Below are 12,848 nucleotides of genomic sequence, written 5' to 3' on the forward strand. Positions count from 1 at the left end.
GAATCTAAGTGCTTGCTAACAGTCAACAACTTGGTGGCACATAATTAATCAATCAATTTAAGGAACCAAAGTCCTACAATGCTGGGAAAGAGAGAAGAAAAGAGAAGAGGATGGCCACCTATTGCTGTAACCCAGTTTGAAAAATCTGAAAGACCAGATGCAGAAAATCTATCTCGAAGGTAATAAGAGTTGGCACAGACTTGATGGCACTTGATCAATCACCTGAAAAGAAGACAATGCTCCATGTCAGAACAGTGGAAATTTACAAGCAACCAGAAGCTCCTACTATTAGCACTTAATTTAAAAAATGAGCTGTAAATAATGCTGATTTCCAAACCGAAAGTCAGTATTTTTTCTTTCATAGAAATGACAGGACATGAGCAAATGGTTTGCGTACATACATGATCCTTGCAGAAGGTATGATGAAGCAGAGGATGAAAGTATTAGGATTGCAACCTTGGTCACTGGCTCTAAACATAACCTTGAAGACCAGGAATCCAACTGGAACTTCTGGTCACTTTGAGGGAACCTTCTCCAAGATTTTGAAGGGGTCCAAGGAGCAAATGGAATGTCAAAAGGAGAACTGGAGTCCAACTTGTGTCACCCCTTTTTGGATCAGATTTTGCATTTGCATAGGTGGATTTCAGTGGCCATGATATAAATCATTCTTAATATAGAGCTTCTTGCTCATGATCCCAGGTGCAGGTGGCTAAAGTGTAGCATGTGGTAGGCATGAATTCAGATTGCTTTAGATTTTGAAAGGCGGAGTGACCGAGAAATCAAGATGCCGGTGGCAATTCCGGGATCCAAGCTGCTGACATGTTTAACCACCTCCCATGGGCGCTTCAGTTTGGAACAGATTGTAAAGCAAAGAGACAAGTAGCACCTCTTGGTTTACAAAGAAAGTAGCCACACGTAAGAGCAGGTTTTTTTAACAAGCCTCCAGCTGTGTCACAACTCAGCAAATAGTTGGGTTTCCATGCACTGAATACAAGATTTAAGTCCATGGACACGATCCACGAGGAAAAAAAATTGTATGTACCCTACCTGTCTTAATTTGTTGAATCTGTTTCTCTCTCTCTACACACACACAAACACACACACACAAAATGTAAACAAAAGTATTAGGACCAATATTTCCAAAACACAAGTGTCTAAATTTGGTTGTCGGAATCTACATTTACTCACTCCAGGAAATGGGCTGATTTTAAAAAGGAGTTGCTAAAAAACCAACACATTTGTTAAGTGATTAAACATAGCTCTATTTTTTTTTCTTTTCAATCCCCATTGTCAGTAATCTGGTTTAAAAATAGGGATTTTTTTTTTGCTTCTCCAATAAAATCATAGTTTTAAGACCCAGAGAACGGTTTAGAAACTTGACTTCCCTCCTCCCTCCCTCCCTGCCCCTTACACAAGACCACGGAAGGGCATCTCATGACCTGGGCCAGCCTCTCTGCCAAAGGAAACGTGGAAAATAGCAGCACAACCTCCTTTGCAGGGTTCTCCTCTCCCTTCCAACCCTCCGTTAAAACTTGGATTTCTGGTGTACATGCAGCACAAACATTGAACACGCCAGCATATAATTTAAAAAGAAAAAAAGGTGCAAAATGAAAGTGCCTTATCAATTCAACAATAAAAGCTATACCAGTTAACTACAATTTTTATATTAATTAAAACAATATATAAACAATATCATCTCTTTTGCTATATATTGACTTCATGCCCATTTACCCTGTAATAGATTATAATGCTATTGCTATGGACTCTTTTCATGCCATTCCGCCTGGCGGCAATCACGGTACGGTGAAAAGACATCGTCCTTCATGAAACAATGAGCAAAAGTTGTGCAAAACTGATGAAGCGAAGCCTCTGCAGTGCACACCAGTCGCTGGAGTCGAGCTGGAGATTCGGTTCGGACCTTGTTCGGCGAGCGTCTCTGTGGGCAGTGAGTTACAAGGACAGAGGAAAGCCCTCCTTCTGTGTAAACAGAGGCTGAAGACTGAGAAGTCCAGGCAGGGGGGAAAGGGTCCCTTTGGTGGGCATCGCAGCAATGGGACCAAGGAGACAAGGAAGTCCAACCCTTGTTTTGTTTTTCCCCCCCCTCCTTCGCCTGGCACTGGTGCCCGGAAGATGTGCAGTGTGATGGCTCCCTACGTCTCACGCAGGGCCACGAAAGTGTCTCAGTTGAATCTCTTTCTTCTCTCTTTCTGCTTGAATGTTTGTCCCTCAGAGCTTCTAGAAGGCTTGAGAAGATCCCTTTACCCTTCCATCTGCACCGTTGGCTCAAATTCTGAAGTGAACAACTCCTTGTACAAGGGAGGAAAATGAAGTCGCACAATCTCTGGGTATATTGCTCTGAACGCCATGAGCTTTTCTGTATGTCGTCCACACAGGGCTCTTAAGGTAGACACTTTGCATATTAGCTGTGAGGGGAAACAGATGAGGGGGTCAGTGAAGGGTTTGGCCATTATTTTCCAGGGGACAGGGGGGCATCAAGGGAGGGGGCCATAAAAGCTTTCAAGCATCCTTGGAGACCATGGGGTGAGGTCACAGTGGCAAGAGAACCTCATGGGTTGCGTCAAGGAAAGACCTGTGTTGGTGCCACCAGGTCTCTCTCTTTGGGGTTTTATAATTTGCTGCTGTTCTGGCAGTAAAGACTCCTTCACTGTAAGCTGCCCAGAATTTGGTGTTAAAATGGGCTGCTTTGCCAATGTTTTAAATGAGGAAAATATTACAAAGTTGTGAGTGCTGTAAGATACGACCTCTCTAACTGGTTCCTCGTCTTTCATTTATTCTACTTGTTCCCTTTTTCCGTCTTAGGGTCTGCAAGGCGACAGGGGTTAGGAAAGCTGAGGGAAAATTGGGGGGGGGAGTCCTTCCCCTATAATCAAATGCTATCTTTCAGAAGCATTATGGGTTATAAGTGAGTATGGGTCCCATAATGCTCATCTAGCAGTAGTGGCCTTCTCTTCTAGTAGCAATGTCAAAAAAAGAAAAGGATATAAAGAAAGTTGGATTCCTTCCAAGAGGAAGAATGATACTTCATACAATTTTAAGAATTACATTAAAATAAATAAATAAATAATAATAATAAATAATAAATAATAATAATAAATAAAAATAAATAATGCTCAATTTCTAAAGAGTTAAGCTGACACCCGACCCAACCCTGAGATTCAAAGTCTTTGACTTTGTTCAGCACCTACAGCAACCCCAGAAGAGAGAAATACTTGATCTAATGTTCTCTAGAGCAATTCCTCATAATTGGTTCACTTTTATTATTCAGGTTTATTAAATAATCACTGCAATTTTCCTCCATCACATTTTAAACAAGCATCCTAGAATATGCGATAAAGGATGCTGTTCATTCAGTTGAAAGCTGGGCCGCTGGTCTAGCGACTTCGACTTTCAAGTGCAAAAGGTTGTGGCAGATTCATTACCTTTGTTAATATTCCATCTTCCCGATGGTTTTTCTGCAGGACATGTTGAAGCGCAAACTGAATTTTTTGCTGGAGCTTTTCAATTTTTACCTTTTCCTGAAGCCATGATCGATCTAAAAGTAAAGGAAGAGTGGGAAGGGCCATTCAGGTGGTTCTTCTCAATTACAATTTGCAGATATTATATTTATTGGGTTGACGTGTCGGGAGAGCTCCACTACCACAAACAGAGCAATCCAGCTCTGCTGATGGTGCACCAGTCTCAGCTGACTGGCCATCTTCAATTCCTTGGTAGAAAGCAAGAGAGGTTGAAGAACACCTGATGGTTCTCCATCCTCCTCTTGTTTCTTTCTAGAAATGGTTCACATTTTCTCTGAAGTTTTGGGGATCAGGCAAAATAGCACTAGCAATAGCCCTTAGACTTATCTACCGCTTCACAGCCCCCTCTAAGCGGTTTACAGAGTCAGCCTATTTGCCCCCAACCATCTGGGTCCTCATTTTACCCACCTCGGAAGGACGGAAGGCTGAGTCCACCTTGAGCCTGGTGAGATTCGAACTGCCAAATTTTGCAGGCAGCCGGCAGTCAGCAGACGTAGCCTGCAGTACTGCACTCTAACCACTGCACCACCAAGGCTTTTAAATATTAGCTGTTGGTCTTTAAAAGGCTTTAAAGTGCGAGAAGAGAGCTGTTGAGTCTACAAGCTTTAGGAGACCACGAAAGAGCACATCTGTGCTATGTCATTCCTCTCCTCAAACATCTATTTGACTATCAGGATTACCAAAGTAAACGATGAAGTCAGGTTTTCGATAACAAAACCTGCAGACTATTGGAACTGAACTAACTATATTGCTCTGAAGGAAAAGCCCAATATTTTGGCTCAGGGGCAGAAAATACTCAAGTGGGATTTCATACTCTCGGAATATCACCAAAAGGTTAATTTGAAAAAGCAAAATTACTTCCTCGGATTGACGTCTTACCTGCAGATAGTAAAACGAAAGCTGAGAATAATGCAATCTCGTCTTCAGTAAGGTGCATAGAACATAAACTCTTTCCAAATTCAAAAACGAAACTAATGAAATCTTCACAGCCTGCGAAATAAAACAGTCAAACAGGGTTTCTTCCAAAGAATGCAACATAGGACAAAAAATATATATATTTTCAGCCCCTGCTTTTGCATTTAGTATACTAAAACTCTGCTTGGTATATTTTTCTAGCTTAAACCCTTAATTTTTCAATTTAAATGTCAGGGTACCATTGTGTGATACTTAAGTCCCATGGAAGGCTAAAGAACTGTAATTAAATTGTGCCCCTGGGTATTTATGATTAATCCTTTGAGTTATTTCTATACAATATATTTGTTTGGGATAAAAAATTAGTTCTCGAAAAGCAGCATTTTTCAGAAATGACGTTTAGAATATTAACACATCCTAATGAAGCATTTATTGCCTTACCTAATGATTTGAATACATCTGGGCCAGCGTATTTGCCATCGAAGTACACTGTGTTGTTCTGAGAGTCAAAGGCACGGCACATTCTGATAAATACAACCTCTAAAGACCCTAAACGAAATAGGAAAAGACTCTTCAGTGGCATCATTAGGTCTGTCTTAAAGAAATAACAGGCTTCAGGTTGCCTTTAAAAGTGGATCTTGTTCACCAAGGACACCTTGTTATGGGCTGCAACTTCATTTTCAATTGTGTATGTTGCTTATTTATTTATTTTATTTTATTTCTATACCGCCCTTCTCCTGCGGGACTCAGGGCGGTGTACAGCCAAGATAAAACATTGCATATAAAATTTAAAAACAATTTAAAAAACAATTAAATAATTTCGGCCCAAGATTTAAAAACCACCCAATTATAAAATCAATGTCATCCATTTAGTGTCTATATAAAACTAATGGGGAAAGAAAAACAGTATTTTCTTCACTTATTCTTAAAGGATCTTGTAGGCTAGTCTTTCTCAACCTTGGCAACTTGAAGAAGGGTGGATTTCAACTCCCAGAATTCCCCAGTCAGAATGGGGAAGGCCACCCATCTTCGAGTTGAATACTGGGAGCTGAAGTCCACCCATTTTCAAGTTGCCAAGGTTGAGGAACAGCACTTTAGACTATGTAAGAGTTTTATGGGTTTCTCTAAAAACCTTTCAGCAACATGTCAGAAATAATTATTGTACTTTTACGGGAGCGATTCTAGGATTAACTGAAACAAATGTGGATTTCAGCATCTGCCTTACTGTCACATAATTTCCTTCTGTGGGTTCTTCTTTACCACCAAGAAGGAACACATGACTTCCTCAAAGGCTAAGGTTACATTCTCCATGCAATCCATGACATGATGAACAAGGATTTCAGGAGATTGCAGGTGGTCTTAGTTAAGTTTAGCAACCACACGCTCTTCACTAACGAAAGGAGTTTCTACGTTTCATGTTTTATTCATCGTAAAGGGCTTATTCCTGTCATTTTTAAAAATTTAACTGTGGGTTGTTGGTTTTTTAGCAGCAATTACTAGTCCCCACAAACAGAGCAACAGAGAAACCTGTGATTGACAATAATTGAGTGGAAAGTTTGTAGTTTTTTAGCTGTTGGGAAGATTGGATTCCCGTTGCAACCCACACTGCACAACCCTTCAGACAGGCAAAGGCGTTTCACAAAAGGCACGAACCTGCTTTCAAAAGCACAATTTGATCGTTTTGGCATAGTTCCATAAAACCGTCAATGCGTTTGGCAAATTCTACGACATACTGTATTGCTTCTGTTATCTTCACCGCACATAACTGCCACATGACCTCTCTTTGCTGAGGAAGAGAAAGAAAACCCGAGTCCTTCATAATGCTTGCCAAACTTTTCCCAGGAAAGACTCCGAACAATTAAAATGCACTCGATCTTGAAGGAAATCGGAGCATCAGTTTGGACTTCAACAGCCCCACTGCTAGTTTCAGATGTTCAGATCACCTTTTCTTTTTCAAATTTGCAAGTTTAATTGCAATATACTGATATTTTTTCCCCCGACCCCCTTTTAAAACCTACATTGCAAAGCGCTTGGAACCCAGGGAAAGGGGTGGCTGACATCGACGCAATCGATCTTTCAAAGAAACAACCCCATTGGCTGGAAAAAATACCTTGCTCTGGTAGTTCTCAATTTCCTCCTGCAGAAACGTTTGCCAGGTGATCTGTTGAAGCTCTTCCCTCAAGTACTGGCAGGTTTCCATGTGTGACTTAGAGATGTTTTGCGCAAGGTGTTCTAAAAAAGCAAACATTCGCACGCATTAGCCAAGACGCTGCACAGATTTCTGGGTGCAACTCCTGACTAACTAGCCCGTTCTCATTAATCTACCCGGGGCTGAAATGAGCTCCTTAACATCTGTTTGCATTCTTCTCACCCTGACTTCTAATTCTGACGGTCACTGTGCATGATGGATGATTGGCCCTGGATCCAAGCAATTCTGGCTAAGCAGCTCTTTTTTCAGCTTTAAGATACGAACTCTCGTGATGGCTGGCTGAGGGAACCTGGCATTTGTCTGAATGGCACCGTGACCCATGATTGCTTGATGAAGAGGAGAGGTGGCTAAGTAATGGGTAGAATAGAATAGAATAACAGAGTTGGAAGGGACCTTGGAAGTCTTCTCGTCCAACCCTCTGCTTAGGCAGGAAACCCTACACCACTTCAGACAAATGGTTATCCAATCTCTTCTTAAAAACTTCCAGAGTTGGAGCATTCACAACTTCTGGAGGCAAGTTGTTCCACTGATTCATTGTTCTCACAGGAAATTTCTCCTGAGTTCTAAGTTGCTTCTCTGCTTGATGAGTTTCCACCCATTGCTTCTTGTCCTGCCCTCAGGTGCTTTGGAGAATAGCTTGACTCCCTCTTCTTTGGGGCCGCCCCTGAGATGGATAGGGAAGGAAACTGTAGCATCCAGATGCTGCTGCACTGTATTTTAATGCTGTTCAAAACATCTTTTGGAAGGAATGAACTAAGGAGCTAGTCAAATAAAGAGTACAGATCACACATTCCCTCTTTTATACTGGGGTGATTTTCCCCAACAGTGAATAATTATCCCATATTACCTGCAAGAAAGAGGCTGTTATTGCTACATTCATCCAAGAACAGAAGGGTTGCTTAAGAGTGGCCCTTGGATTACAACTACACTCAGGATCTGAATTTCCATTGTTAAACAAGGTAGTTGTTAAATGAATTCCACCCAATTTTACAACCTTTTCGCCATGATTGTTCAGTGAACCCCTGCAGTTGTTAAGTGAATCCTGCAGTCGTTAAACAAATCCAGCTTCCCCCATTGACTTTGCTTATCGGAAGCCAGATGGGAAGGTCGCAAGGGTGCGATCACATGACCCTGGGCCTCTGCAATCATCCTAAATACAACAAGGCCCAAAGTTCGATCATGTGACCATGGAGATGCCACAACGGTCATAACTGCAAGGACTGAATGTAAGTCACTTTTTCAGTGCCACTCTAACTTAGAATGATTGCTAAGCAACCGGTTGTAATTCAAGGACTGTCTTTCATTGTTGCACACAATTGTCCTTCAAACAGATTTCACGTGGGGCGAAATGATAAGTATTTTTCACCACCCAAAAATATATATATTTCAGTTGGCCAAGATTTGGTAGACAGAGCCATGTCTTACTTCTTTGTGCAAAGGGGCTACGCTGGTTACACAAGCAAATTTTAACCATAGATAAGGCAGCCCCCAAATAATATCAGATGAAGCAGCTCGGTTTCAGAAGCCATTAAACGTGGGAGTCCCAGAAATACTGTAACTGCAGTAATAACTAACTAAAGACTTTCTCTGTGGAAGTGAATGAGAGTTATACAAGAATACAGCACTGTAAGTTTATACTCCATTTTCATAAGGCCCATTTTTGAATTTTCTGCATTGCACACCAGAGCTTGAATGAAGGTGGTATCTGCTCAGGTTGCAGATTACTAATCTTCCCTAGGGCCATTGGCCATCTCCATCGAAAACCTGCCTGTTGGGTCATCATTACTGCTTGGGAAGAGTTAGAAGGTCATCTCCCTTTCAGAAAACAACCAATACTGCTCTAACCCAACATTCACACAACGTTCCCTTTCTTGAGACAGCCTTGAAGGCCAGCAAAGATAAAACAGCCAAGCTGAGGGCGTCCTTGGTGCTCTTTGAGGTGGGTGGTTTCCTTACAGATGTTTCATGACCCAAACTGGGGAACGTCATCAGTGCCAATCAAACAGCCAATCTATCAACCCACAAGGCCCAAGCTGGGATGGAGGATTACCAAGCCACTCTTCCTGAGCCGAGTTGTATCTAGAGGAAAGGGCTGAATTCTAGGCCCGGAGAGCCTCTTGGGAGGGCGGGGTGTTGCTTTCCATCCAAAGGCAAGCAAGAGAGCAACTACGGGACGGTTCCCCCCTCTTTGTTATTACCTAATTCTGCCATGGACACAGTAGGAGAGGTCTCCCCATTGGTAAAGGAGCAATATGGAAAGAAGCCCGTCGTGGGAGTGTAGTCACAGACTGGTTCTGGTTTGATGCCATTAATATCAAGGCCCGATTGGTCTGGAGAAGGTTGTATGTCTAAGTAGAAGCTGCTAACCGCAGAGTTGCCTTTGCTACCTTCAGGAGAGTGACCATCTATGTAATTACTGAGGTCATCGTGCAGGTCCGTCAGGCCATTTGCCGTGATGCTGTAGCTCGGGGTCAGCGGCTCCGCTTCTCCGGGGGGCTGTTGGTGGTCTCGTTGCTGCTGCTGCATCCGATGCTTCTGGACCTCTGCGTACAAGCTGTCCCTCTGTTTTTTGGACATGCGGCCAAACTTGACAGCTGGAAGAGAGTCCAAAGCAACAGATCCGGTCACCTTCCCTTACCCCCAAGGCCGGCTTTGGGGAGGCGGCTGCATTCCAAGGCACAGCCGCAAGATTCAAAAGGGCAAAAAATCCAAAGGGCCGTTTGATATGGGGGTGGGGGTGGGGGGGGGAACACCCACCCACTCACTGATCAGGCCTAAATTTCAGCTAGATAAAAAAGCACAAAGGTGTTTAACTTGCCTAAGTGCCTAAATTTTGGATTCTCTGATGCAAAAGTTTTTTTTTTCTGAATCACAGCAATCTGCACCTCTGATGTCATTTAAAGACAATCATTTTAAACCCTGTTGGGATTCCCGCCTGTCTGAACACTCAGTTTTCAGAATACATCTGGAAAGGAAGGGAGGGAGGAGGGAAAAGGGGAAGGAAGGAAGGAAGGAAGGAAGGAAGGAAGGAAGGAAGGAAGGAAGGAAAGAAGGAGGGAAGGAGGGAGGGAGGGAGGGAGGGAGGGAGGGAGGGAGGGAGGGAAGGAGGGAGGAAAAATGTGAAGCCACCCTTTGCCATGTGAGGAACCTTCTTTGTGAGAAGGATACATGGCTTAAGTGGTAGTGTGGAATGCCACAATAACCTTGGGGCGCAGTAACCCCTGAGGCTACTGAAGAGAGTGGATTTCAAAAGGAAGCGCTGGGAGGCCGTGGAGGAGCACCCAAAAGCCCAAGAGAGCCGAGGAAATCTCACCGTCTCGCGACATCCCCACGGCCAGGCATTTCTGCAAGCGGCAGTGCTGGCAGCGGTTTCTGCTGGTTCGATCAATTAAGCAGTTTTTTTGGCGAGGGCAGGAATAGGTGGCATTGCTCTGCTGGCTCCTCCTGAAGAAACCCTGCGGAGGAGGAGGGAAAGAAGGCGGTAAGTGTGCTATAGAAGTAGTCCTCTTCTTACGACCGTTTGAAGTTACAACAGCACTGACAAAAACGACTTAGGACCTTTTTTTACACTTAATGACCGTTGCAGCCTCCCTGTGGTCACGTGATCAACATTTCAGGCACTTGGCAACTGGCTCGTATTTATGACGGTTGCGAGATCTTGGGATCTCATGAAGGTTCCTTTTGCGACCTTCTGACAGGCAAAGTCCATGGAGAAGCCAGATCTACTTCACAACCGTGTGACTAAACAACTGCGGCAAGAAATGCAGCAAAGCTCACTTAACAACCGTCTCACTTAGCAACGTAAATGTCTGGCTCAACTGTGGTCATAAGCCGAGAACTTTACCCATGGGGTCCATTCTTAGGCCAGGCCCTAAGAGCATCACGATCTTGCTGGCTGGGGAATTCTGGGAGTTGAAATCCACAAGTCTTAAAGTGGCCAAGGCTGGGCCCCCCTGGTCTAAATCCTTTGCTCGGAAGCCCCGAGAAGGCCGAGAAGGCCGGGAAATTGGTGGGAAAGAGGAGATGGTTTCCCTTCCTCTCCAAAGAAAACGAAGGGCCCATTCTTGACTTCTGTTTTCCTTTCGTCTGACTGCTTGGGGAACCTGGCAGAGCTGAGAGCTTCTAAGCTTCTGTTTGGTCTTTTGACAATTTTCATTTAATGAATTGATTCCTACAGTTCATTAACATGCCCACTTCCACTTCTGTATACACATATGTCTTAATTAGCTGCTCATTGGCTGTTTAATTACAAGAAAACAGCTGACAGCTGCCTTCTAATGGCAGCCTTCTAAAAGGGATACACACCAGCCTGTAACAACAAAGGCTTATTCATAATCTCATGATTTATAGCTAACACTTACAGATTTCCATGTATCATTACCTTTCACAATATTCCAATAATTGCCAATTAGGAACCAGGGAGTTGTTTTTCCCTTACTCTACCAATTTTCTAACCCTAATTCTGGATTTTTAAAACAAACACGCTTAAAACACACACACACCTCTATTCTACTTTCAGAACTTTGGGATTACTTTGCAAAGAATTTACCTACCTTCTGGCCTGGAAATTCAACTTCTGCCCTGAAAATTAGGATATTATTTAATCACTGTTCAGGATGTCCCAAAAGTGCTTTTTCAAAAGACAACTGGACTTCCTAGTTTTTCTTTGAAGACATTTTGTTTCTCATCCAAGAAGCTTCTTCAGCTTTGACTGGGTCCTTCCATTCCCCACTTTCCAGTCAGAGCAGAAGAAGCTTCTTGGATGAGAAGCGAAACCTCTTCAAAGAAAACAAGAAAGTCCATTTGCCTCTTGAAGAAAAGCACCTTTGGGATGGACAGTGAAGGCTTGCATTTCTGTCGCAATGTAACCGGTACACTGAGGGGCCTGCTAGATCTCTAAGAAAAGTACCAGAGAGGAGAAGGAAGATTTTTCTAGCAGAATTTCCATCTAGCAAAGCCTCATCAGCCTGAAGCATAGAAAGCAACTTAGCCACAATCTTTCTAAAAAGTGTTTTTTCTTTCTAGGAACGTCTCTTTCAAGAAAGAAAATTCAGGAAACAGAATGTATTCCTGGACACTCAGAAGGGACGTTGATCCTGCTTAGAACATTAGAAATGGAAGAAGATTCCAGGGGAACCTCCAGCTGCATGATAAGCCAACGTCAAGACACCAAGGTCAAGCGGGGGTGTCCAACCTGGGCAACTTTAAGACGTGTGACTTCAACGCTCAGAATTCCCCAGCCAGCCATGCTGGGAGTTGAAATCCACAAGTCTTAAAAGTTGCCAAATTTGGAGAGCCCTGCCCTAAAGGCTCTTCTCCTGCTCTGCTGCTACCAACAGCAACACCCCCCCACCCCCCACCCCCGTGAAAGTAAAGAGAAGTAGGACAAAGTATAACAGGCAGTCCCTCAACGCTTCAATTGTTGAAATTGTGTGCCCGATTTGCTCCCTGAAATTTAGACCAAAGCCGTTCCAATATGTAACAGATGTCCTTTTTCATTTCAAGGGCAGGATGAAAAATAAATGCTTCCCAACAGGACGGCTGCAGAGCTTCAGGAGAGAAATTGCAACCGGACGTTTTAAAATCCATCCACGGCAGATTATGGATATTGCTAAACAGATTCAATATTTCATCTTGCAGAAAGACAAATAAGTCAGTGGATAAACAGATACAATAATGTCCTCTCTCTCACATACACGCAACACAAGTGTGTTTCTGTGTGTGTGTGTGTGTGTGTGTGTGTCTCTCTCTCTCTCTCGCTTTCTCTCTCCCCCTGTGTGTGTATAACATAAAGCTTACCTTGCAGCCCTCACAGGTAATCACACCATAATGGATTCCTGAAGATTTGTCTCCACAGATCTTGCATGGAATAATTTCAATTTGAGCTGCAACAGAAGCACGCCACCAGTTAATTATATTTTCTTTTAAATACCTGATAAAAAGCATTCCCTGATCAGCATTTGTACATTGAAAACTAATAACCTGCTCAACATTCTACCACATTAACTATTCATTGCTGAACGGTGCGGGTTCCCCCAGGGCCTTGTACTAATTTATGGCTGCTTGTTATATAATAGCTTTCAGGTTATTAAAATGGGTCATTTGAGAGGGTGCTTTAAAATGCACAATGTTGTCAGATTTAGTGTCTCCCAACCTAGGAGGACTGGACTCAAGAGATCTCCCTTTGGCCA

General features: G+C 43.2%; 1 protein-coding gene across 3 annotated transcripts in view; it reads right to left on the reverse strand.

The window, feature by feature from the left end:
- Positions 1 to 2,233: 2,233 nt before the first annotated feature.
- RORA (RAR related orphan receptor A) overlaps positions 2,234 to 12,848 on the reverse strand; it is a 128,691-nt gene continuing 118,076 nt past the window's right edge. For all 3 annotated transcript variants that reach the window (XM_070953358.1, XM_070953357.1, XM_070953356.1), the window contains 9 exons: positions 12,457 to 12,542; positions 9,971 to 10,112; positions 8,856 to 9,251; positions 6,559 to 6,680; positions 6,102 to 6,234; positions 4,890 to 4,997; positions 4,416 to 4,526; positions 3,441 to 3,553; positions 2,234 to 2,423 (listed from right to left, as the gene is read on the reverse strand). In XM_070953358.1, coding sequence (XP_070809459.1) covers positions 2,259 to 2,423; positions 3,441 to 3,553; positions 4,416 to 4,526; positions 4,890 to 4,997; positions 6,102 to 6,234; positions 6,559 to 6,680; positions 8,856 to 9,251; positions 9,971 to 10,112; positions 12,457 to 12,542 — 1,376 coding nt within the window. In that variant the 3' untranslated portion in view covers positions 2,234 to 2,258. The remainder of the gene's footprint in view (positions 2,424 to 3,440; positions 3,554 to 4,415; positions 4,527 to 4,889; positions 4,998 to 6,101; positions 6,235 to 6,558; positions 6,681 to 8,855; positions 9,252 to 9,970; positions 10,113 to 12,456; positions 12,543 to 12,848) is intronic.

The sequence above is a fragment of the Pituophis catenifer genome, unplaced genomic scaffold (assembly GCF_029215685.1).
Source record: "Pituophis catenifer annectens isolate HBS135680 unplaced genomic scaffold, rPitCat1.0.hap2 SCAF_14, whole genome shotgun sequence".
In the NCBI taxonomy this organism is placed as follows: Eukaryota; Metazoa; Chordata; class Lepidosauria; order Squamata; family Colubridae; genus Pituophis; species Pituophis catenifer.